Source organism: Delphinapterus leucas, chromosome 7 (assembly GCF_059928025.1).
Source record: "Delphinapterus leucas isolate spDelLeu-1000000601 "Yukka" chromosome 7, BTC_Dleu_Yukka2, whole genome shotgun sequence".
NCBI lineage: Eukaryota > Metazoa > Chordata > Mammalia > Artiodactyla > Monodontidae > Delphinapterus > Delphinapterus leucas.
This window is the reverse complement of record NC_143135.1, coordinates 52,704,871-52,729,635: the sequence shown is the minus strand read 5'-3', so window position 1 is coordinate 52,729,635 and position 24,765 is coordinate 52,704,871. Positions and strand designations below refer to the sequence as shown.

Here is a 24,765-nt window from a genome sequence, read left to right as displayed (position 1 = left end):
GGAGCAGTGCCACAGACTGGATGTAAGAGCTGGGCCATGGAAGGAGGATGCTAGACTGTTCTCGCCCAGCCTGGCAGGCAGGGCTCTGAGAGTGCAGGGGAATTGGGGCCACGGTGGGCATGAGGGCAGCGTCCGCATCCAGCCACTCCTACACACATCTGGTTTCCAGGGTAGCTGCTGCCCAGGTGGGGGCCGACAGCAGAGCTGGGTCCCCCTCAGGGGGAACTTGTGATGCTTTTTCTTCCTTGTAGGGCAGTGAGGTGTGATGGAAAGAGCAGTAGGCTGGGGGTCATGGACTTGAATTTCCGACACCAACTTTCTGGTGACCTTGTCAGTTCCCAGCCGCTCTCCGGGCTTCAGTATCCATGTCTGTCTAATGGCGGAGGGCTTGCTGGCTGTGACATGTGGCAAGTTGTTATTACAGGATTTCCATTAAGAGATTTGTGTTTGAATTCTGGCTCTGCCACCTTGCTGAATGTGTCCATCTCTCAGAGACTCCATTAAAAAATTTGAAATAATCATCATCAATTTAAGCATTTTACATAGTTTAATTCTCACATCAACCCTATGGGGTAGGTTTTATTATTATGATTATTGTTTTATACATAAGGAGATTGGGGCACAGAGAGGTTAAGTAACTTGCCCAAGGTCACACAGTAAGAGCCAAGATCCTAACTTAGGCAGTTTGACCCCAGTGTCCATGCCATTAACAACTATGTTCTTGCTACTCAAACTGTGGTCCCTGGACCTGCAGCAAGGTATCACCCAGGAGCTTGTAAAAAAATGTAGAATCTCAGACCCCAGCCTAGACCTACTGAGTTGGACTGCCTTTTAACAAGATCTCTAGGTGATTTGTTTGAGACGCCCTGCTCTATTTATTTATTTTTTACATCTTTATTGGAGTATAATTGCTTTACAATGGTGTGTTAGTTTCTGCTTTACAACAAAGTGAATCAGTCATACATATACATATGTTCCTATATCTCTTCCCTCTTGCATCTCCCTCCCTCCCGCCCTCCCTATCCCACCCCTCCAGGGGGTCACAAAGCACCGAGCTGATCTCCCTGTGCTATGTGGCTGCTTCCCACTAGCTATCTACCTTACGTTTGGTAGTGTATATATGTCCATGCCTCTCTCTCGCTTTGTCACAGCTTACCCTCCCCCCCCCATATCCTCAAGTGCATTCTCTATTAGGTCTGTGTCTTTATTCCTGTCTTACCCCTAGGTTCTTCATCACTTTTTTTCCCCTTAAATTCCATATATGTGTTAGCATACGGTATTTGTCTTTCTCTTTCTGACTTACTTCACTCTGTAGGACAGACTCCAGGTCTATCCACTCATTACAAATAGCTCAATTTCGTTTCTTTTTATGGCTGAGTAATATTGCATTGTATACATGTGCCACATCTTCTTTATCCATTCATCCGATGATGGACACTTAGCCCTGCTCTGTTTCTATTCCCTCTGTCACTTAGGCCTTAGGATCGTTGTGGGAGATGAAGAAAATAAGTGTTTTATAAACTGTAAAGTGCAGTGCATTCAGGGCTCTGTGAGAAACCTGGGGACTGGAAGTGGAGGGAGGCAGGGCTGGGGGTGCCCCAGGAGTCCATCTCTCAGTAGCTGGATGTCATTTCCAAGCTTCTGTGAGTCCACCTCTATCCCCCTCCCATCCAAGGCTGAGTCTTGTTTGTATTTCTTGCTGGTATGAGGCTCCAGGGCCCGATCAGATTGGAGAAAGTTCTTATGTCGGAATGGGATTGGGCTGGACACCAGGCCTGAGCCACCCCTGCCCTGGGTCCCACCCTGGCTCTGACTCTGACTCTCTGGGTGACATAGGCCCTGCCAGCCTCAGTGTCCCCTAGTGGGCAATGTGGCGACACCCTCTGCAGCCTGCAGTGCTGACCCAGCACCCCCTCCCCTCTCCCCCTCTCCCCTTCTCCCCAAGGCCTGTCAGGACCATCTCTCCTCCCAGTTCCTGGGCAGGAGGGCTGCCCTGCCAGCTGTAGGAGCTGGTGATGGGGGAGGCGGGGCATGAGTCAGAAGTCAGCCACATAATTGCGGTGCCCCAGGTCCCTCCTCCAGCCCACCCAGCCCTCCCTCAGCGGCTGCTTTAGAACAGCTGGTCTGGCGTCTGCCTCCAAAGAAGCAGGTCCCTGGGCAGCAGGAACGGGCCTCTGCCTCCCAGGAGCCAGGCATAGCCCCAGGTTTCACCCCAGGGTGGCTGGACCTTGGATCATGTTTCTGTGGGCCCTGGTGGGGCAGGAGTGGTTCACACAGCGGGTTGTACTGGGTTTGGGTTTGGGGCTGGTTTGGGGGCAGCATATGTGGAGGTGCTTGTGTGGGGTCTCATAGCACACGACTGGATCACGTACGTCTCCTTGGCTCTCCCACCGGCCTGGCGGCTTCCCCAGGGCAGGGACTAGATGTGACCCATCCCTGGTCCCCATACCAAGCGTGGGGTGGGCACAGGGCGGGGGCTCACTAAGGGCCGGGTGGGAGGGGAGAAGGCAGGATGGACTGATGTGTAATCTGACTGGGTTTGTCCCCTCAGCTCTCCCACTGAAGTGACATCACCACCTCTGTGGACAGGACCCCCCAGGAGCCCAGCTCACAGCCACTGGTGCCTTCTTCCAGGTAAAGGAAAAAGCAAGGAAGGAGGTGGGGGGAAAGGAGTTAGAGGGAAGCTGCAGAGAGCAGCCCACTGGGTTCTAGAAAGATGTTCACTCTCTCACGGGAGCTGTACTCTACAGTTCATGGGAAAAGGCAGAGGAAACAAGGATTATTTTTCCATTTTACAAGCAAGAAAAAACAAAAACAGAAACTCTGAGTAGAGTTGTCTCTTGCTTTCTCCAGTGGACTAGGTACTTATCTAAAGCACCTCACACATATTAGATCATTCAATCCTCACAACAGCCCATGAGGTTGGTGCTATTATTATCCCCACTTTATAGATAAGGAGACTGAGGTCTAGAGGCATTAAGGAACCTGCTCAGTTAGTAAGTGGTAGAACTAGGTTTCAAACTTGGCAGGCTGGCTCTGGGTTCACATTCCTAACCCCTATGATTTACTGCCTCTCTAGAGCCAGGCGTTAAACTAAGTTTCCTTGACCTTCAGTTTGGAGGTTTAATGGGCTCCCATTTCCAGGGGAGATTTGTATTTTAAGAGAGAATCCCAGAGTGAGTGATGCTTCAGCCAAAGGAATGAATGGTAAATGGTGGAATTAGAGGCCTTGAATCATGGACTGAGCATGAACCTTCAAGGTTTACTGGACCAGCCAACCCCTGGGACTTTCTTCCTCAGCATTCAGGCAAGGTCGGTTTTTAGAAAGGAAACCTGGAAATCTGAAAGAGGGGAAGAAAAGCTTAGGCCCCAGGTTCTCAGACTTGCCTGAGTGGCAGGGCTGCTGCTCGTCACAGAGCACTGTGATGAAGAGAGATGCAAGTGGCAGTGAGAAAGTCAGTATTCTGTGCTAAATCTGAGGTCATCTTGTACTAGACCTGGAACAGATAGCAGAGGTTTCAAAAAATTGTGGGAGAAAATACCTGAGAGCTTTTTTAGTAATTTAATTTTTCCTGTAAATAGGGAAAAGGCTAATAATTATTCAGAGGCAGAATTGGGAACAGACTCCGAAGTGGCCCTGCAATTGGGTGGTTTAAGAGGCTCTGATGGGTTCTTTCTTTCCTTCCTTTGCACATTTAACCACTTTTCTGACTGACGTATAAATGCGTGCCTCCTCGGTGCTGGCCCAGTGCAGGAACACAGGACCCCCGTCCAGTGATTCCTCTAGCAGGGATGGGGCCTGGGGTATCGTGTGTCCCTGTTACCCGCAGGGTCGCAGATACTGTGGCTCTTCAGAAAAGCTGGGCCAAATGGATCCGAAGTCTCCGCCTGGGGAAGCTCTCAGCCTGGCGGGCGAGGCAGCCACAGAAGCAGATAATTACTATGCTCAGAGGCCTATGATCATGTCTCAAGAGCTCTGCCTGGTGATTCGAGAACAAAGGGAAGAAGCAGTGGGCTTCTGCGGGGGGATCAGACCAAGCTTTGTCCAGGGTGCATTTGTTAAGATGGTTGGGATTTGGATTGGGGGGGTAGGGTGAGGGTTCTCGTGGCAGAGGGCCCAGCATGAGCAAAGGTACGGGGGAGGGGGGAGGCTGGGAGGTGCCGTGTGCTCGGAGCACAGCCGCGTGAGGAGGGCCAGGGGCAGGTGAGGCTAGACAGGTAGGTGTGAGGGGAAGGAAGCAGAAGGAGATTCCTAAAACGGCAAGACCTGCTTCTCCTCCCATCCCCAGGGCCTGCCTGGGAAGCCTGTTTGTCTAATAACTCTGCTGTTTTACATAAATAAATAACGTAAATCATTGCTCTCCGTTCCCTCAGGGGCTAAAAACTGGGCAGAGAGGAGTCTGCTCAGTGCACGTCTCTGCCGGACTCAGCTTCCTCCTCTCCTCCTCCTCTTCAGGGCCCCCTCCTTCCAGAGACCCAGGGAGAGGCAGCGGAAGAAGACAGCCTGGTTCCTGTGCCTGGGAGGGGCTGGGGCGTCCACCAGGGGTGAGAGGATGGTGAAAGTCTCTCCCCTGACCAGGCCCCTGGCCTGGCCCTTTGCTCACTGCAGGGAGAACCTGTCAGTGCTGGTGGGCGGAGGGGGGGCTGGGGGCAGGCCCCTCCTCTTAGGAGGGCCTTCCTTCTGTCCCCATTTAAAGAGGGAACCGCTCGGCCCTCCAGGGAGGGAGGGGCCACTGTGCCGGGGACCCACCACTAGAGGCTGTGCAGAGGATTTCTGCAGGGAGGGGAGGCTGGATGGAATAGCTCCAGGTCTTTCCTGGTGCTGACACTTGATGACTTTCATATTCTGGAATCCAGGGTTAGTTCTAAGATCCCTATCGGATTGTGCCAGGATTCCATGATTATAAGAGCCCTGGGGGAGGTGATTCTAAGACTCTGGTTTAGAGAGTGTGAAGGCTGTTCCTGGTGAATGCTGAGCCCAAGCTCATAGCCCTGACCTGGGGAAAGAGATCCAAAGAGAGGTCCTCTCTGTGCCAAGAGAACCCAAGGGCCCTGGGCAGGGTCCTGAGCCTGATCCCCGTTCAGCCTATGGCCCCAAACATGCAGGTCTGTCCCCCAAGGGCCTTAACCAAGGGTGCAGCTCAGCAAACGTGCCCTGCCCTCCACCAGCCTCAACCTCCTCGTCCATAAAATGGGGATCCGGTACTTACCCGTGGAGTTGGGGCCATGCTTCAGTGAGACGACGTGTGTGGAGGCTCCTTGTACACTGCAGAGCACTGTGAGTGTGGTTGTAATTGTAGCTGCTGTTGCTGCCATGAGACTGTCTCCTTGAAAGGAAGGGCCACATTGGATTCTCGGTGAATCTCTCTCAGGTCCCAGCAGTGCCTGGCACACAGCAGAGGCTTCTTAAACATACACTGAATGAGTAAATTGGGTATGGAACAGATAATACCAGAGGCCACGTTTCCGAGGAAGCCAGCCCTTCCCGAAGGAGAAGCAGGAAGTGCCCCCTACAGGAGGGCAGCCCGGAGGGACAGAAGGGGACCCACGACTGGGGTGAAGCAAGCCTGCTGGGAGTTTCCCCAGAGGAGGAGCAATGAGAAGTCTTCTGGGACAGAAGTGTTGGGTAAACAGGAGGTCCTGGCACCACGGTGGAAAGAGATTAACAATGACCCTAATTATGGCATGATTGATTCTTTGACAGCTCCTGTTGAGCCCCAGCCTAAGCCACTGAGTAGCTTTTCCCCCAAAGAATGAGCGGCCATGACGGGGCCACTGGCCCACCAGGCCTCCTTCCCGGCACCTCCTCCCCCAGCTTCTCCCCACCGGCAGCTGCCTCAGTGACAGACTTCCTTCCTCCCTACAACTGCCTGTCTTCTCTGCTGATTTCATTAGAATCTAGGGCTTTCTCTGAGGCCCAGAGAAGTGGAGTGACTCGCTCAGGGCCACACAGTGAGATGTAGCGGCCCACATCTCTCAGTTTAAGCCATCTGATGAGCGGGAAATGTAGTGACTCTTTGAGCGTTCCTCAAAAGCTAAGCATAGGAGGCTGTGCTGGAGAGCAGTAGGGTGGGACGTGGGATCGGATGGTCTGGGAGTGGGAGGTCCCAGAATCAGCTCTGTCCCCGCATCTCCAGCCCCAGCTCTGGGGCCAGGGATTTGTTTGTGGATTTGGGTTTGGTCGATTGTTTGGAGAAATAGCCCAGCTGGCAAGCTGCTCCGGGGGTGCCCTGCTGCCCCTGGGTCCCCAGAGGGCTGGGAGACTACTGTTGGAGTAGACACCCCCATCACAACCAGATGGAACCCACACGGGGCTTAACTTACTGCTGGAGCCCTCAGCCCTGGGAGAGGCCCTGCTCACCCTCCCTTTCCCTGTGCTGTCCCCTTACCTAGAGCCCCCTTCTTTCCCCCCTTGTGTTACAAATCCTCCCTTATTTCTGAGTTCTGTTGACATCCACCCTCTCCAGGAAGCCTCCCTGCAGTGTGGCTAGAGGAAGCACAGGAGTTTTGGGTCCAGAAGAGACCCTGACCCAGGCAGGGCTGAGTTCCTGGAGGAGGAGCTGCTGCGCTGAGATGAGCAGGAGTTTTCCAGGCCTCAAGGCGGTCAGAGGATCGCAGAGCTATGATGGTTTCACAGGCACACCTGCATTGGGAACAGGGGATGGGCATGCAGTGAGGAAGGACCACAGGGAGGCCCTGGTCTGGCTCGAAGGCCGTGTTCCCTGAGCACTGTGGGAAGGAGTCCCCACAGCCCTGTGCCTTTTACTCCTTGGGTTTCACTCTAAGTCAAGTTTGGGGTCATTGTGAGTTATCCAGGCCGTGACTACCTATACCTTGGTCCCTGTCAAAGATGGTAGAGATACCTGGACAGGGGCAGAGCCCTGGCCTGGGGTTCAGGATGACCAGGCCTCTAACCTCGTCGCAGGCCTTCCTGCAGCTTTCAACCTCATCTTGACTGCTCCAGTTGGCGGCAGGCTCCTGAATTCCAGCCATTGGTCCTGGGAATGGAGGGGGCTCTTCCCCGCCAGACCAGGCAAGGACTGTGGGATTTGTCCTTCCATCCTCCTTGAGCAACCCCACCTCTGCTTATCTCCTGAGGATGGGGAGAGAGCAGGTGGATAAAGGGTTTTTAGAAGCTGAGCGCCGAAGAGGCCCTTGGAGATCATCCGACGTTTTTCACACCATCCCATGATACAGACGGGAAAGCTGAGACCAGAGGCTTGTGGAGGTCACCCAGCCTGCTGGTGGCTGAGCTCAGCCTCAGCCCACCAGCCCCGAGTCTGGGCTAGGGTTGAGGCCCAGTGAGGGCGGCCATGGCCAAGGAGACGGGCCTGGGAGGGGGGAAGGGGGAGGGCGTGGTTCCACCTCCACATGTGCGCCCTGCCCTGTTCCCTGGGCCCCGGGAAGGCTGCCGGAGGAGGTCAGGTCTCCGTCTCCCCCAGCCCTGCACCCACTGTATGTGGGGGGGTCCTTTTTCCTGCCCAGAGTTCTCGGTCGCAGTCCATGCCCCTGCTGCCAACCAAAATATTGAACTTGGCCCTTTGAGGTGCAGTTTTCAGTGACACATGCTACAGCTGTCATGGACACGGAAGGCGGTAGAAACGTGGGCAGCAGACAGACCCTCCATCTAGGGCTGGTGCCATGGAAAGACTAGGCTTTAGAGGCAGCCCTGGTTTCAAATCCTCTCTTCTCCATGGTTAGCTGTCTGGCCTCGGGTGAATCGTGTAATCTCTCAGGCCTAGATCTATTGATCCAGCTATCTATTGATCCAGCTATCTATTGATCAATTGATATAGATATTTAAATTAAATACATATGTATTTAATAGATGATTTTTTTGGTGACAGTTTTAGAAAAATTGATCGGAAAATACAGAGTTCCTACATACTCTCCTTCCCCTACCCCATGGTTTTGCCTATTATTAACGTCTTATCTTAGGGGGGTACGCTTGCTATAATTGATGAGCCAGTGTTGCTACAATATTATTAACTGAAGTCCATAGTCTACCTTAGGGTTCACTCTTTGTGTTATATATTCTGTGGGGCTTGACAAATGTATAATGACATGTATCCATCATTACAGTATCATACAGAATAGTTTCACTGCCCGAAAAATCCCCCGTGCTCCCCACCTCCAACCCCTGGCCACCACTGATCTTTTTACCACTTCTTGGTTTTCCCTTTTCCAGAATGTCATATGGTGAAAGCATACAGTATGCAGCCTTTCCCGTTGGCTTCTGTCACTTAGCAATATGCTTTTGAGGTCCCTTCATGTATTTTTATGGCTTGATATCTCATTTCTTTTTACTGCTGAGCACTATTCCATTGTCTGGATGGACCCCAGTTTGTTCCTCCATCCACCTGGGGCCCATATTTCTAACCTGTAAAAGAAGACTGTCAAACTCTACTTTGGACAGCTCTCATCGGGAGCTGACACAGGTGCGGTGCTCAGCATGCTGCCCCACAAGCTCCCCCACCACCCTCTGTAACTAGCTTCCTTCTCTTAGCATAATGTTTTCAAGAGTCATTCACGTTGTAGCATGTGTCAGTATTTTCATTCCTTTTGATTGCAGCCTTGGGTCCTTTTTGTGTCGTTCCATCTAGTGCCCATTCCTCAGAGAGGTGAAATGAGTCTCCAAGGTCACACACACAAGTCAGTTGAAGGAGACCAGGCTGCAATCCAGGCACTGACACCTGGCCTGAGACTCTTTCCACTCTCAGGAAAGAGAGCAGGCCTGGGGCCTGAGGCAGCGGGGTCTGGGGGCAGTGAGGGCCGGGCACCCTGCCAGCCAGGGGAGGGACGAGGAGACGGGAAGTGGGTGAGGTGCGTTCCCAGGGTGTAAGGATGGGCGAGTCCCCTGGAGGTGTATGCCCACCCCCTACATCCTTCGCCCACTCCATAGCGGACCCTCACTCCGTCTCCCTTCTGACTCCCCCCTGAAGCCCCTTCCCTGTGCAAACAGGAGGCTGTGGAAGTTCGGGGCAGGGACCAGGAATTCAGACAGAAAATGAGACTTTGGGCTGAGGAGGGCCCTCAAACATCGGGCTAAGAGGTGAGGGCTTTCTCTTGTCCCAGAGCCGGCAGGGCCTCCAGGCTGAGGATTTCTTTGGAACCTGGCTGATATCAGCAGCTCTGGGAGGTGGCTTGGAGAACTTAACTGATGCAAGTGATGCCATTAGCCCTGGCAGGAGGGGGGCGGCTGGGGAGAATCTGGTCTCTGGGGGCTTGTCCTGACCGCTCAGGGTCTGGGCAGCAGGAACTTCCGAGCCTTCTCGGAATTGTGGTCCAGGACGCCCCCAGGGCTGCCTCCCCTTGCTACCCCGTGCTGGCCACTGGGGAAGTGGGAATAACTCAGGCTATCCCCTGGGGGAGCAGGCATGTCAGTGGTGCTCCCACAGGCTGCCCAGGAAGAAGGAGGGATGCCGGGAGCCCTCTAACCAAACCTGGGGCTCAGGGGAGGCTCCCCGGAGGAGGTAACATCTGAGCGGAGACTCGAAGGGTCAGGAGGTGTTAGCCAGATGAAGGGACAGCAGGTTCTGGAGTGCTGAGGCTAGAGGAGCCAGATCCTGGTCATTTGTCTGCTAAAAACTCACTCTGACTGCAGGTGAGACCTTGGATTGGCAGGGCAAGGCCCACCGCAGGGATTCCCCATCCAGGGGTGAGGTGAGACTGGGCCACTGCCCTGGCAGTGGCCAAGGGTGTGCTGAGAAAAGGGTCTTGAGGGATGTTAGAGGCAGGTTGGGGGTGATGAGGCGGTCACTGTGCCCATGATGAGTCTGGGTGACCCCCCTGGAGACAGCAAGGAGCCGCTGGCTATCTTGATGGCCCCAGGAGAACATGCAGAGGAGAGAAGAGGTTTGCCTCTCAGAGATGCCCCTGCAGTTCTGAATAGTGTGAAAATTCATGGTGGGGATGTGGGGGGAGGGAAATAGTTCCAAGAGCCACAGTCAGCTGAGTCCCCAGCTGGAGGCCTGGTGCAGGCAGCTCTACTTCCCTCTTTTCCAGATTTGAAATGGAAATTCCATTCCTGGGTGGGTTGTAATGCTCATTCATGGGGGGTGGGGGAGCAGAGGACACATGGGAATCAGTCCCAGAGTCGGGGTGGGGGTGGGGGTCCTGGGAAAGGAATGGGAGGGCAGGGCCCCTGCCTGCAGAATGCCCACCTGCCGTGCCTCAGTCACTGCAGCCATGTGCCCTCCTGGCACCGCTGCCCCACCCCCAACCCCCAGTCATCTGACCTTTTTTGGAAGTCAAGACAAAAGCTGAAACCAAGGCTCAGGGAAGAGCCCTGAGTGGCTCTGGCTACAGGGCAAGTCATTGGCCAAGGCAGGGTGAATCGAGGGCCCTTTCTACATATTAGCTGCTTCCTCCCTTCCGGGGGAAGTAGGGGCAGGTGTTGTGGCCCACCTGACAGCAGAGACCCTCATCTGGGGGTTCACAGGGTGAGACGTGGTCCCTGGCTGTGGACTCTGGCCTTCTACCTCCTCTGGAAGGCTGTGAATGTGGGAGTACATATGTGAGCACACACTCCTTCCATTTTTTTTCTTTTTGGCCACAATGTTCAGCTTGTGGGATCTTAGTTCCCAGCTTAGCGATCGAACGCAGGCCCTTGGCCGTGAAAGCGCCAAGTCCTAACCACTGGACCACCAGGGAATTCCCCACACACTCCTCCTAGAGAGGAGTAAAGCTGAGAGGATCCCCTACCTGCCGACCCCACTCCTGACCTCCCCAACCCCATGGGTGCTAAGCTGACTGCAGCAGCATCGCCATCCTATACCGTCCCCCAAGCCCTGGGCTCCACACGGCTCCGAGAGCCCCCAGCAGCTGCACCATGTCCGCATGCCTCCGCAGGGAGCCACGGGCACAGAGGCTGCACCAGACGATTCCCGGCAATTAGGAGGCTCCAGGTCGGTCAGTGTGCCCAGCAAGCTCCTAACGCGCCTCCGCACTCGGACAGGAGGCTGTAATCCCTGTGCTGAGGTTAGCACTTGGAGAGTGGGGGGAGATAGGGGGTGTTAGGCAGAGGCCCTGAGCAAGGCCCAGACGTGGAAGTAGTTGGTGGGCCTGAAGCCCGGTGCCCCTATGGTGTGGCCTCTGGGGCGTTAGAGACGGGAGCTCATCCTACAGGCCTCACTGCCTCTGGGAAGCATGCCCAGACCCTCCCTGTACCTGTTAAGTGCCCACAGCACCCTTTCCCTTCTCAACCATATGCTGCACTTACAATACCGGTTCAGGGGCCATGGTGGCCCCGTGGTTGCAGGGTCAGTAGACTTTCCCTATAAAGGGCTGGGCAGTAAGTATTTTAGGCTTTCTGAGCCGTATGGTCTCTGTCATAACTCTGCAGTTATACTTAAAGCAGCCATAGACAATACATAAACGAGTGAGTGGGCCTGCGTCCAATAAACCTTTATTTACAGACTCTGAAATTTGACTCTCGTATAATTTTCACGGATCAAAACATATTTTTGTTTTGGTTTTTCCCCCCAACTACTTCAAAAATGTAAAAACCATTCTTATCTTGTGGGCTGTATAAAAACACGTGGCTGGAGTTCTCAGAGCTCCTGGTACAAGCTTCTCCCATTGGGTGGATTCTTGGCTTTTCTCCCAGCATGGCCCCCAAACACAAGTCTTCACTTCCACCCCAAGCAAAGAAACCGAAGAAGCCGAGACTGACTCCTGCCTCCAGGCCAGAGGAAACGCCTGCTTCTCCGAACTTGCCGAAGGAAGAAAAAGAACAGCAAGAAGCAATTGAATATATTGATGAAGCGCAAAATGAAACAGACAGACTTAACGAACAAGCCAGGGAGGAGATTTTGAAAGTAGAACAGAAATATAACAAACTCCGCCAACCATTTTTTCAGTAGAGGTCGGAACTGATTGCCAAAATCCCAGATTTTGGGGTAACAGCATTTGTTAACCATCCACAAGTGTCTGTACTCCTTGGGGAGTACTGCATTATTTGCAGAGGTGCTGCATTATTTGACAAGAGTCAAAGTGACAGAATTTGAAGATATTAAATCAGGTTACAGAATAGATTTTTGTTTTGATGAAAACACTTCGAAAATAAAGTTCTCTCCAAAGAATTTCATCTGAATGAGAGTGGTGATCCATCTTCAAAGTCCACTGAAATCAAAAGGAAATCCGGAAAGGATTTGACAAAATGTTCAAGTCAAACGTAGAATAAAGCCAGCAGGAAGAGACAGCATGAGGAACCAGAAAGCTTCTTCACCTGGTTTACTGATCATTCTGATGCTGGTGCAGATGAGTTAGGAGAGGTCATCAAAGATGATATTTGGGGCTTCCCTGGTGGCGCAGTGGTTGAGAGTCCGCCTGCCGGTGCAGGGGACACGGGTTCGTGCCCCGGTCCGGGAAGATCCCACATGCCGCGGAGCGGCTGGGCCCGTGAGCCATGGCCGCAGAGCCTGCGCGTCCGGAGCCTGTGCTCCCGCAATGGGAGAGGCCACAACAGTGAGAGGCCCGCGTACCGCAAAAAAAAAAAAAAAAAAAAAAAAGATGATATTTTGGCCAAATCCATTATAGTACTACTTGATTCCGGACATGGATGATGAGGAAGGGGAAGGAGAAGAAGATGATGGTGATGATGAAGAGGAAGAAGGATTAGAAGATATTGATGAGGAAGGGGGTGAGGATGAAGGTGATGAAGATGATGATGGGGAGGGAGGAGAGGAAGATGAAGGGGAAGGTGACTAATGGAACACTGATGGATTCCAACCTTCCTTTTTAAATTTTCTCCAGTCCCCGGGAGCAAGTTGCAGCCTTTTTTTTTTCTTTTTTCTCCTCCTCTTGTGCTCAGTCGCCCTGTTTTTGAGGTCTCTTTTCTCCTTTATACTGTGGCTCACAACTTATTTTGGGCAGAAATACCTTGAGCAGAATTCAGTGGGAAAAGAATCTCTACCCCTTTCTGTTCCAAATTCATTTTTATCCCTTCCTGTCTCAAAAAACCTTTATGGAATCAACACCACCATGCTCTGTGGGAAAAAAAAAAAAAACCTTCTGCTCCCTTAGCTCTGCTGGAAGCTGGAGGGTGCTAGGCCCCTGTGTATTAGTGCATAGAATTCTAGCTTTTTTCCTCCTTTCTCTGTATATTGGGCTCAGAGATTACACTGTGTCTCTATGTGAATATGGACAGTTAGCATTTACCAACATGTATCTGTCTACTTTCTCTTGTTTAAAAAAAGAAAAAAAAAACTTAAAAAAATGAGGTTATAGAAGGTCAGCAAAGGGTGGGTTTGAGATGTTTGGGTGGGTTAAGTGGGCATTTTGACAACATGGCTTCTCCTTTGGCATGTTTAATTGTGATGTTTAACGGACATCCTTGCAGTTTAAGATGACACTTTTAAAATAAAATTCTCTCCTAATGATGACTTGAGCCCTGCCACTCGACAGGAGAAGCAGCAGAACCTGTAGGACCTTATTTGCAATTGACATTCTCTATTGTAATTTTGTTCCTGTTTATTTTTAAATTTTTGTTTCACTGGAAAGGGAAGATGATGCTCAGTTTTAAACCTTAAAATTATACAGGTTGCTTTGTCACAATAAAACTAAATGTGTACACACACACACACACACACACACACACACACAAAATATGTGGCTGGTTGGATTTGGCTATGAGTTATAGTTTGCCAACCCCTGGGTTAGAACAAGGAGCCAGACTGCCAGGCTCTGCTGTGTGACCTTTGACAAATGGCTAAACATTTCTGTGCTTCAGAATTCTCATCTGTAAAATGGGGATGATAATGATAACACTTGGAGAAAGTAAAATTGTACAACAGCTTTGGAAAACAGCTTTTGGCAGTTCTTCAAAAAGTTAAACATAGAGTTACCGTATGACCCAGCAATCCCATCCCAAAGTATTACTCAAGAGAAATGAAAATATACATTCACACAAAAACTTGTTCATAGCAGAGTTATTCATAACAACCAAAAAGTGGTAACAACCCAAGTGTCTACCAACTGGTGAGTGGATAAAATGGTATATCTATACAATCAAATAATTTTCAGTCATAATAAGAAATGCAGTACTGATTCATGCTATAACATGGATGAACCTTGAAAACATTAAGTGAAAAAAGCAAGACGCACAAGACCATATATCATATGATTCCATTTATGTGAAATGTCCAGAATGGGCAAATCCGTGGAGACAGAAAGTAGATTAGGTTGCTTGGGGCTGGGGGGTGGGAGTGGGGGAGTGACTGCTAATAGGTATGGGGATTTTTGTTGGATGATTAGGTCATGGGTGGGTGGCAGGGGACTGTCCTAGGGGACTTGGAAGGATGGGCCTCTGACTCCGAGAGAGACAAGGACCCACGGCAGGGCTCTGAGCAGAGGCTGACCCTCCCTGACCTAGACTACAGTGACACCTGCTGTGCTGGGGCCAGGTCCCTACCCCTCCCCTGCCTCACAGTACTTTGTTTCCTCCCCCAGGACCAGCCGGGGGCCTCCATGGGCGCCTGAGGGCAGGGCGCCAGGGCCGCGGGCGCGAGCATGGTGAGACACCAGCCCCTGCAGTACTATGAGCCGCAGCTCTGCCTCTCCTGCCTCACCGGCATCTACGGCTGCCGCTGGAAGCGCTACCAGCGCTCTCACGATGACACCACACCGGTGAGCTGTGCTGGGATGGGGCCAAAGGACCCAGGGAGCCCCAGGGCCTGGGGGAGGGGTCTCAGCTTTGACACCCTGCTGTGTGGCTCTGGACAGGCCAATGCCCTTTCTGGGTTTCAGTTTCTCCTTCTGTAAAATGGGCCTATGGAAATTCCCGAATCTACCTGACTAGGTGGGCAAGGAACATGGGTGTAGCCAGTTGTTGACTCCCCTCTGACAGTGTGGAGTGTGGGCTGCTCTTGAGGTCTGGGAAGGGAGGGCTGCTCCAAGAGGGTGGGGTCCCCCAAGGTGAGCAGAAGTTCTCAGCTTCCTGGCAGATCCTGATGGGCAGGTAAGCAGACGGGTGGCTCTTCAAGGGGAGGGTGAAGAGCTGGGCCAGGCCATCCTGGAGCCTGGGAGCTGGCAGGGCCATGGCCTGGCACCAGGGCCCAGTCACCTGAGCCACAAGCCTGCCAGGGCTGGCAGCAGGTGCTCAGCTGGATAAAGAAAGCCTCCCTTAGTGTCCGGCTCCCCAAGCCAAACCCCACGCCACACTTCCGTCCCTGGGGCACCATCAGCCACTGGATCTAGTTTCTTCTCTGAAGGAACCCAATTCCTTCAGGAGGGAACAGAGAGGGAGATAAATGGTGTTTATCTAAAAGCTTTGCTGCCTGGAAAACAACTTTCTCCTCCCTCCTGCTTGTCTGAACAGAGGCCAGCCTCCAAATTCAGCCAGCCCCAAAACGGGCTGGAGTGGCCAGGGGCGGAGGTCAGCGGCCAAGCATCACCAGACTATATCTGGATGTGGAGGTTGGGGAAGCTTGTCCACCTCCCTGCCCTCCCTCTCTGCCTGTGCTGGTAGGGACAGAGGGACAGAGCACTCGACTGAGTCGGGAGCCTGTTCTCATGACCCCCAAATGGTAAGAAGCAGGTACCACCTGTGGGTACCTGGCCTGATTCATTGCCGTGTACCCACTCTAGCACACAGGAGGCAACATGCCCAACTGAGGCAAGGGAGAGGAGGGACCTGCCCAGGGCAGCCTGTCCGTCCTGTGTGCTGTGCTCCGAGCTCCATTCTCCCCTGAGGCAGCGGAAGGAAGTCAGCAGGGCCTCCATGTGTCAGGAGCGCAGGAGCTCGCAGTCCGCTGACACCCAGGTGTCTGTCTGTGTGCCGGGCGCTGAGCTGAGCACTGACACGCGGCCACCCCCGTTTCTCGCAAGCCCGTGAGCTAGATGTCATCGCCACCGCTTCACATGCGGAAACAGAAGCCAAGGACGTCCGTGACCAGGACAAGGTCACGCAGCTAGAGAGGGGCAGAGCTCGGATCTGGCCCTGCACGGTGTCCAGCGCTCTTGGTGGGGGTGGGATGGGAAGACTGCTGAGGCTGAGGAAGGGAGGAGAAGGATGGCTGAGCTCCCAAGCAGGAAGCCCTTGGCCGTCAGAAGAGACACTGGAGGAAGGCGGCTCTCTCCCAGGGCACCTCACACCTCTTGGTGGGCCCAGGGCCAGCCAGTTCCAGGCTGTGGAGTCAGGAAGTGATGGGCCTTGGCTGTGGCCCGCCCAGGGCCCAGGCTGGAGGAAGTGGTGGGTTGAGGCCAGTTTTGAGTTGACTGGGGGCCCAAGTGGCGTAGGCTCTGCAAATGCCAAGGCCTGAGGTGCCAGGTATGGGGCAATGGCCGGAGGCTGCAGGCCACAGCCTGGGAGAGGCGGGGAGAGGGGAGAGGGTTTTGCAGCAACTCTGGGTGGCAGGGCCTCTGCAGAAAGGGCTGAGCTCACCTCAGGCAACCCGCACCTCGCAGCTGAGGATGAGCGGACGGCCCACCCCGGCCCTTAACTCGGCTCCACTCCCGCTTCCTGTCCCACTTCCTGGGTTCCAGCCTCCGCGGGCTCACCCTTCTGTCCCTGGCTCTCCTCTCTTCTCTTTTCTCTCCCCAGTCTCTCCCCAGACAGCTGGGCCAGAACCATGATGGGGGCTGGGCTCCTGGCCTGACACAGTGAGAGCAGCAGCGATCTGGTGTCTCAAAGTCAGGGCTGGTGCAGAGAAGCTGCTCTGTAAATTTTGCTGAACAAATAGAGGCCCAGAGTGAGCTCTGGGAGCGCAGGTTGGGGAGTGAAAGGAGAGCCCCTCGGGCCTGGAGAGGCCTCGGCCAGGGGGAGCGGGCCCAGCTTTGGGCCTGTGCCTTTCCTCATCCCCACCTTCCCCTCCTCCTTTGGGCATCCCCTTACCCCTCCACCCCCCATGCCCCCACCAGGCACTGCCTCCGCTCAGGACCCCTTGGGGGAGCCTCTTGTGTCTCCCAAGTCAGGGAAGCGTAGGGTCAAGTTCTTCAGTGAAGCTGAACCTCTCTGGGCCTCTTCCGTGCGATGAGGTGACACGCAGGTGGTGAGTCACAGAAGCGCTCACCCTCAGGCTGGGGACGAAGTCTGAGGGTAACAGTTAATGTTCATTGAGCACCTATTGTGTGCAGGGAGCTCATGGCTTACAGGCATTGCCCTGTTGATCGTTCTAACACCCTGTTGGGGCATATTTAATTGTTATGCCCTGTTTATGGATGGGGAAATCAAGGCTTAAAGCCCCATCCCCGATAGATTTGCAGCAAGAGCGTCAGGAAGTTGGAGGCTGCCAGGAAGACAGGCAGGTTTTAAGTCTGGGTGTGTTTATTTATTTATTTTAAATTAATTAATTAATTTTGGGGGTGGCATTGGGTCTTCGTTGCTGTGTGCGGGGCTTTCTCTCGTTGCGGCGAGCCGGGGCTGCTCTTCGTTGTGATGCACGGGCTTCTCGTTGCGGTGGCTTCTCTTGTTGCGGAACATGGGCTCTAGTTGTGCGGGCTTCGGTAGTTGTGGCACGTGGGCTCAGTAGTTGTGGTGCACGGGCTTAGTTGCTCCGCGGCATGTGAGGTCTTCCCGGACCAGGTATCGAACCCGTGTCCCCATCATTGGCAGGCAGATTCTTAACCACTGAGCCACCAGGGAAGCCCCAAGTCTGGGTGTGTTTAAAGAAGAAAGGCAGGACGGGGAGGAGGACTTGGGAAGTTGCCTGACAGAGAGAAGAGCAGGGACCAGGAGCATTTGGGACAAGTTGGGGAATGGCTTGAATGCCAGGCTAGGCACCCTCAGTGCTTCCCTGGTTAAGAGCTGGCCCCGCAGTACTGGACGGGGATCCTGGGGAGGGAAGAGGGGTGCAGGGAGCCTGGGAAGGAGCCCCCGCCCTGCTGCTCTCCATCCAGGTTGGCCTCCTTCCTTCCTGCCCCTCCCCGCCCCTCACATTCCCATCTCCTCCAACCCTCTGCTCACACTGTCCCCACCCCCCAGGACACACACTTGACAAATAAGGAAACAGGAAACTGAGGACCAGAGAGATGAAATGACGTCCTCTCCTGCCCCCCAACACCGAGGAAGTGGAGGAGCCTGGCAGCAGAAGCCTGGCTCACTCAACAGCTAGGAAGCGGAAGCAAAAGCTTTTTATAACTGGGGATAATTAATTGGTTGTTGTCTGTGACTCATTACTCTAATATTGCCAATTAAGGATGGGGTAGGACAGAAGGCAGCTCTCAGGCCCCTGAAGACTCTGCATCTGTGGGAGGGAGCACAGTGTCAAAACCAGCTTCTTTGTAGCAAGAGGGATATAAGTCAGATGCCTGGAGGGACTTCCAGCCCGAGACGTTGAAGGAGACAGTCAACTCTCTCGCACTTCTATAGTATGTTTGCCTTTTGAAGGGTGTTTTAAGCTTCTTTTGACCCCCTCTGTCTTATGGATGGGGCTCCAGGAAGAGGAAGTGATTTATTCAAGCCGAGGAGTTGAAGGCACGGCTTGCACTGCGCCTGCTTGCACCCCCAGTCCCATGCCCTCTCCCCCGTTCCAAACCAAACAGTCTTGCCTGGGATGCGTTGGTTACTTACTCAATCAACAAACCTGTCCTGATACCTGCCCTGAGTCCAGGGGTCAAAGGTATATCAAACCTGGTTCCTCCCTCCCTTGAAGGGCCCCTAAGTGGGTGGGGAGCAGATCAGAACAGACCTCCAGACCACCCAGGGTGATCACTGCCGGGGCCCAGGGACACCGCAGGCAGGAAAGCTTGCCTGAGCTGGTGTCAGAGAGAGTTAGCACATCATGTCATGCCAGAGTGGGGAAGGCAGGGGAGCTGCATGTTACAAGAGTGTCTTGTGTTTGGGAACTGAAAGCGATTTGGCCCAGTGCAGCTCTGGTGTTAGGAGGGAGAGCGTGTGGCCAAGGGGACCTGAGCCAGAGGCTGTGCTGGGGAGCCTGCACTCCATCCTGGGAGGTGGGAGCCCAGTCGGACTCGGTCTGTGCAAGGACCACTCTGGTTCAATCACGGAGAATGCGCTGAGGGGCCTTGAGTGGAGGCGGGGATGGCAGGGAGCTAGACAAGAAAGGCTGAGGCCTCAACTAGGGGGAGGGGTCTGCAAAGAAGTAGCAAAGGGAGGGATTCTAGAGACACCTAGACGGTGCATTCAGCAGACTGGCTGCGGAAGAGAATTTTGATGATGCCTCCTGTCATCCCATGATTTCCACCTGGCTGGATGAGGCCATTCCTGGAGTCGGGAAACCATGCTGTGCCCAGGGGGTGTGTGAGAGGCCGTGCGGTCTCAGGAGTGTCCAGGAATAGCGCAGTGGGGGCGGGTGGAACACAGACAAAATACCCCACCCCCACCCCACCATTGCCTACCTCTTTCGATGGGAGCACCTCCCACCATGGCAGGAAGACACCTGCTGCTGGGAAATCCATCAGCACTCCGTCACCCTTCACCCTCCACACAGCCATCCCGGGATAACCTACCTCACCCGTTCACAGCACTGCCCTTTGCTCCGCTGTCCCCTCTGCCTGGAATGCCTTCTCTCTGGTCTCTGCCTCTCAAGGCTCATCGCAGACCTCTATTCCTCTAAGAAGTGTCCCCTTCAAACAAAAGAGTCAGGCCTCCTTCCCTGCCTCTCCCCTTCCCCTGGGCTCCCGCAGCATCTCGGGCCTGGGCTGCCCATGTGGGTCCTGACTTCCTGTTTCTCCCACTGGACCGTGAGTGTGCTGAAGCCAGGGCCTGGCTCAGAGGAGGACCTCAGGCAAGGAGTGGGAGGAAGACTGAGTGGGTGACTTGAAGAGCAAGTGAGGAAGCCAGTGAGGGTGGGGAGGCTGGACCCGCGATGAGCTCCCGGGTGAGCACCCCAAGGAGCATTGGGTGGTCTGGAGAGTAGGGGCGCATGCTGCATTCCAGTGCCCCTGGCTGTGGCTGACCTCCCAGGTCAGCCGAGGGACCTCCCAGGCCACCCTTGGAGGTGGGGCCAGGCTCTGCCAGTGGGAGGAGGAGGGGGTGAGTTTCCCAGCTGGCTCCCCACGTTCTTGTCCTATCAACACCACGTGGGCCTGTGGCAGGGCTATGGGGCAGGGAAGAGTGGATCTCACTCAGGAACCAAGGTGGGCTCCCTGGAGGAAGCAGCCTTTGGAATGGCCTCCAGGGTGTGACTGGAGTCAGCCAGACGCACCTGGCCATTCCTGGCTAAGGGAGCTGTGGCCTGAACTCTACCCTGCCTCCTCCAGTGACTTAGTGTGTGGCCTTAGACAAGGCCAGACCCTTTCTGGGCCTCAGCTTGCTGTGGGTGAGGTGGAGGTACAAACCCACGCCCCAAGGGTCTAGTTAGATAACAGATACCAACGTGTCTCACGTCCTGAACAGGACAGACCACTGTTCCAACTTGGGGAAAACGTGTCCTCCCTACACACTTTCAAAGGGATGGCTGTTCCCTTCTCTGGTGCTTTGGGGGAGAGGGACCCAGTAGGTCAGAGAGGAGCCCTCTGAGCTTCAATTCTGCCACTTCTAAACTGGCGACGATAAGAGCCATTTTATCCTATAAACCTTGCAGGTTTGCCATGAGGATAAGAAAATGGGAGATGATATTACTGCATCCATGAGGGAGAGGAGAGGCTGGCAGAAGTTGTTGCAGCACAGGGAGCTAAGGATTTATTGCTGTAATAAAGCCAGGCCGTCGCTGGCTTTCGGGAACCCCCGCACCCCACCTCCTCCTCTCTGAACGGCACTGAGGGGGCCGGGCGTGGTCAGGCCACGCTCCCGGGGAGACGAATAAGCTCTTGTTCATGACCTCTGTGACCACCTTGCGTGTCTGCTTAGGGAGCATGTATGGGGCAGGAGGTGATGGGCGTCAGCAAGAGGCTGTGGCCACTCACCACCCTGTGGCCTTGGCCGGTCCCCCTGCAGGGCGCTGGGATAATCCCTCCTAAGGGCCCCCAGCTCTTCTGCTCATGTCTCCCCAAGGGCTGACGCAAGCCACAGGATGCTCGGGGAAGGACGGGGTGCTCCAGGCTGAGCCTGGCTTCATTCTCCTGCCTAATGAGCCACTCTGAGTGCACCCTGGCAGAAGCAAGGGCAGACAGAGGCCTAATTGCCCAGCTCCCTGTAGCCCAGAAAAATAAATCCAGCCTCTTAGGCTGTCAGGAGCTGGCTGGGGGCTGGGGATTTTAATCCTTTTCCCTACTCGGCCCTAATGCTGAGATCCATCTCAAACCTCCCTAGGCTGCCCCCTCCCCCAAATCTCCTGGGTCAGAGCCAGAGTAATCCTGCCATGGCTGCCCAGCTCTCTCTTCTGGGAGCTCCACACACTGTTCCCAGCTGACATTCACCAGTCTCCCCGTTAGGAACTTGGCGAGGATGAAACAGGAGGATGATTAGAGGAGCCGGTGTGCCCGAGGTGCAGCCTGCAGGTGGACAGACTAGGCGGGGAGGCACCCCTCAATCGCTCTCCAGTCTCTGCAAGGCTGTGTGGTGCTGAGGGCACAGCTGGACTCTGGGGCCTCAAAGCAGAGCCGGGACCCCAGGAGTGGCACAGGGAGCTGAGCTCAGCCACGTGGAAGGAGCTGTGCCAGGCAGAGCCAGCACGCAGGGAAGGGCTGCCTTGGGACAGACTAGAAAACCTAGAAACAACCCACACACATCTGAGAGCGTGCTGTGTGGTAGACAATCACGGAAATCATTGCAAATATCACAGACCGTACAGGGACAGCTGAAGTATCCATCTGGTGCAAGTAAAATTAGATCCCTGTCTCTTACCTCAAATCAAAAGAAATTCCAGATGGATGAAATGTATTTTTTTCTTTTTTTAAGGTCCTTTTTTTTCTGTTTAGGAAGCACACATTTGTTGAGAAAATTCAAATAACTCGGAAAGATGTAAAGTAAAAGAAATTCTAATCTTCATGCTTTAGAGGAAAGGCTTTGAAACCTCTCTCCATACACGTATACACACATATGGAGCTATAGATAGGTAGGTGGATTACAGATTCGAGTGTAAACAAAGAGAAATTATCAGTGTAAATATGAATTAAATCTATAATCGTGGGCCACCTGCCCTAAACACGATACCAAAGGCAAAGACCCATAAAGGAAAAAGGGGTAGATCTGACTGCGTAAAAATGTAAATGGTTTAAACAAAAAGCATGAAAAACAAAATTAAAGTCAACTGATAAAATAAGAAAAAGTAGACAATCTATATGAAAGTTACTACTCTTACATAGAGAAAGCTTTTATAAACCCCTAAGAAGCCAGTTGGCCCAAACGAAAGCTACCAGGCTCTGTGCCTTTGCACCTTCCACTCCCTCCCTCTGCCCTTACCTTGTCAGGTAAGCCCATTCCAGCAAGCCCATTCCTTTCAGCTTTGCTGCAAGCATCTCCTCCTCCAGAGAGCCCTCCAGACCATCCCTTCCCCGATAACTGGCAGTGTGCTCCTTGGCAGCCCTTGCTTGCCCCATTCGCCACACTCGTTTCTACGATTGGCGTTGCCTGCTGGCTGGTCAGTCTTCTGTGCAGGTTGCTCAGAGGAGAGTCCAAGCCTGACCTGTCTCCCAGTGTCCAGGGCTCAGCACGTGTGTAGAATGACTGGAAGAGAGTGGTGATGCAGGCGTGGAGGGGAGATGCTGGAATTGAGTTTGGGGTATGAAGTAGGGGTCTAATTATATATTTTTTTTTACCAAATGGATGTCCAGATGTCCCAGTACCATCTGTTGAATTCTCCATCCTTTCTGTACTAATTTACCTGGTATTAATCCTGTGTCCATCCTTCCAGGCCATTCCCTGTCTTTGGGCCTCAGTTTCTCCAGTTCTTAATTGGACCTTTAGAGGATGAGGCAAGATGGTCTCTGAAATCTTTTGTAACTCTGAAATTCCAAGGTTCCCGCCCTGGCTCTGCCTGTGACTTGCTGTGTGACCTTGGGCAAGGCCTTGCCTCTCTGAGCCAGTTTCCTCCTTGGTCAGACAAGGATAATTACATGTCTTGCTTTTTGTTGCTTTGGGATAGTTGAAGCTGGAGGCACCCAGAGCTGGGTGTGAATTCTGGTTCCATCATTACGTTTGCCCTTTGTGACCTTGGGCAGCTCACTTCCCCTCTCTGAGTCCTGGTTTCCTCCAACTATTCCATCTGCTTTGCAGAGCTGTGGAGAGGGCGAGATGCGAAGCAGCAGGTAGAGGGCTCTTAGGACTGCCCCACCCCCAACTCTGCGAAGTGCTCATATAGGGCTCTGTCCTCCGTGGCCAGTGATGTGGGATCTTCTTCCTTAAGCCGTGCTGGCTCCTAGGACTGCAGCCTGCAGAGCTGGGCCTGACCTCTGCATCCCCCTGACCATGGCACCAACCCTGGGCTGGGAGGGGGTGATCTGCTTGGCTGTCTTCCTCAGCTGGGGAAATGTGATGTAGAGCAGGGGGCGGGGAAGACTTGATCACTGCCTTCACATAATTAAAGGACTGTCAGACACGAAATGATAATTATAGGAACGATCATGGATTTGGCAACGTACAGCTTACATCTGTAATCCCATTTGATCCTGGCAGTCCTCCTGTGAGGTAGAGGTGATGTCATCCTCAGGAACAGAGGAGGAAGCTGAGGCTTGAGGTCCCGAGTGATTGGCCCGCAGCCATGCGGCTAGTGGTAGAGGGCGGGGAATGAAAATCCAGCTCTTGATTGTATTCCCCCGCGCCCTGGTCATTTGACCCGTGTTCTTGCCCTTTTGCCGGACTTGTTCTCTGTGGTGTCAGAGAACCAGCTGCAGGGTGGCAGCCAAGGAGGCAGAAATCAGCGGCACCTCAGGCAGGGATGGAGGCAAGGACAACACCTTCTGACACCCTGCCGTTGCCAGATACTTCTGTCCAGCACTGCTGTCCCCATTTTACAGAGCAGGAAGCCGGCGCTCAGGGAGGATAAAGCAATGTCTTCTCCAAGGTCACCCATTTAGTAGGTGGCCAGTCACACCCAGCATTCCTGGACTCCCAAACACAGCCTGCCTCTATCCGGCTGCTGTCTCAGAGGGAAGAATTTTCAGCCCAGAGGAGGGCCCGGCAGCACCCACAGGGAGAGTGCCCATCTCTGGAGCTGTGGGAGCAGAAGCAGGGCAAGCTCCTATCCTGGAGGACGCAGAGGTGATCTCTGCCCCGGAGGACAGGCAGGGAACAGGAGTCCAGCGAGACAGCTCTGCCTCCACCAGTGAACCTGAGGTCATGGTGGCACCAAGGGCAGGGAGGCGGCTCGTGCTCAGGGGCCGTCCTGACGCAGATTTCAGTCTCCAGGGTCAATTTGGGGGACCCAGGGGAGGTGCTTCAGGCCCCGGGGGGACCCCAGCAGTGTCTGTGTGTGTTCTGGCCCAGGGCCACGGTCTGGGGTGGGCAGGGGCCCACAGCGGGCAGCACACGTCCTGTGTGGGGCTGGGCTTTGTGGCTGCAGCGCTCTGTGACCCCGTGAGCCCCAGCTGCTAATAGGCTCTCTCTCCACACACACATTCTCCTCTAAATGCAGAAGGCTGGGGGTGGGACAGAGACAAGAGGGGTGAGGAGAAGACGTGACAGCCAACAGGAGACAGTGAGCAGGAGAAACTGGCATACGGTTGCCCGTGTGGGGTGGAGGGTCTCGTCTTCCTGGAGGATGGGGGCAAGAGTGGGAGGAGACGGGATGGGGCCGGGCCTCTGGGATTCTCCGCCACAGTCACCCCTGTAACAGGGATGGAGCCCCCTGCCCCACCCGCAGCCAGGGCCCATCCCCTTCCCCAGCTGCTCTCAGCCTTTCTTCCTTGCGCCTTGACTGTCATCCTGCTCCCAGGCAGCTGCAAGACTGGAAGGAAGGGGCTGTGGTGTCACAATGGGAGCTC

At 54.0% G+C, this 24,765-nt stretch overlaps 1 protein-coding gene and 1 pseudogene across 2 annotated transcripts in view; both read left to right on the top strand.

Annotated features, from left to right (window-relative positions):
* The window catches only part of GDPD5 (glycerophosphodiester phosphodiesterase domain containing 5), a 92,399-nt gene that overhangs the window by 32,282 nt on the left and 35,352 nt on the right, over positions 1-24,765 (top strand). Inside the window, exons 2-3 of one of the 2 annotated variants that reach the window (XM_022593846.2) lie at positions 2,552-2,634; positions 14,452-14,628. In XM_022593846.2, the coding sequence (XP_022449554.1) occupies positions 14,512-14,628 (117 nt within the window). In that variant the 5' untranslated portion in view covers positions 2,552-2,634; positions 14,452-14,511. Of the gene's footprint in view, positions 1-2,551; positions 2,635-13,458; positions 14,629-24,765 lie in introns of those variants that run through there. The other variant, XM_089915320.1, reaches the window with a different exon arrangement.
* Positions 4,681-13,382, top strand: LOC111184873 (protein SET-like; annotated as a pseudogene).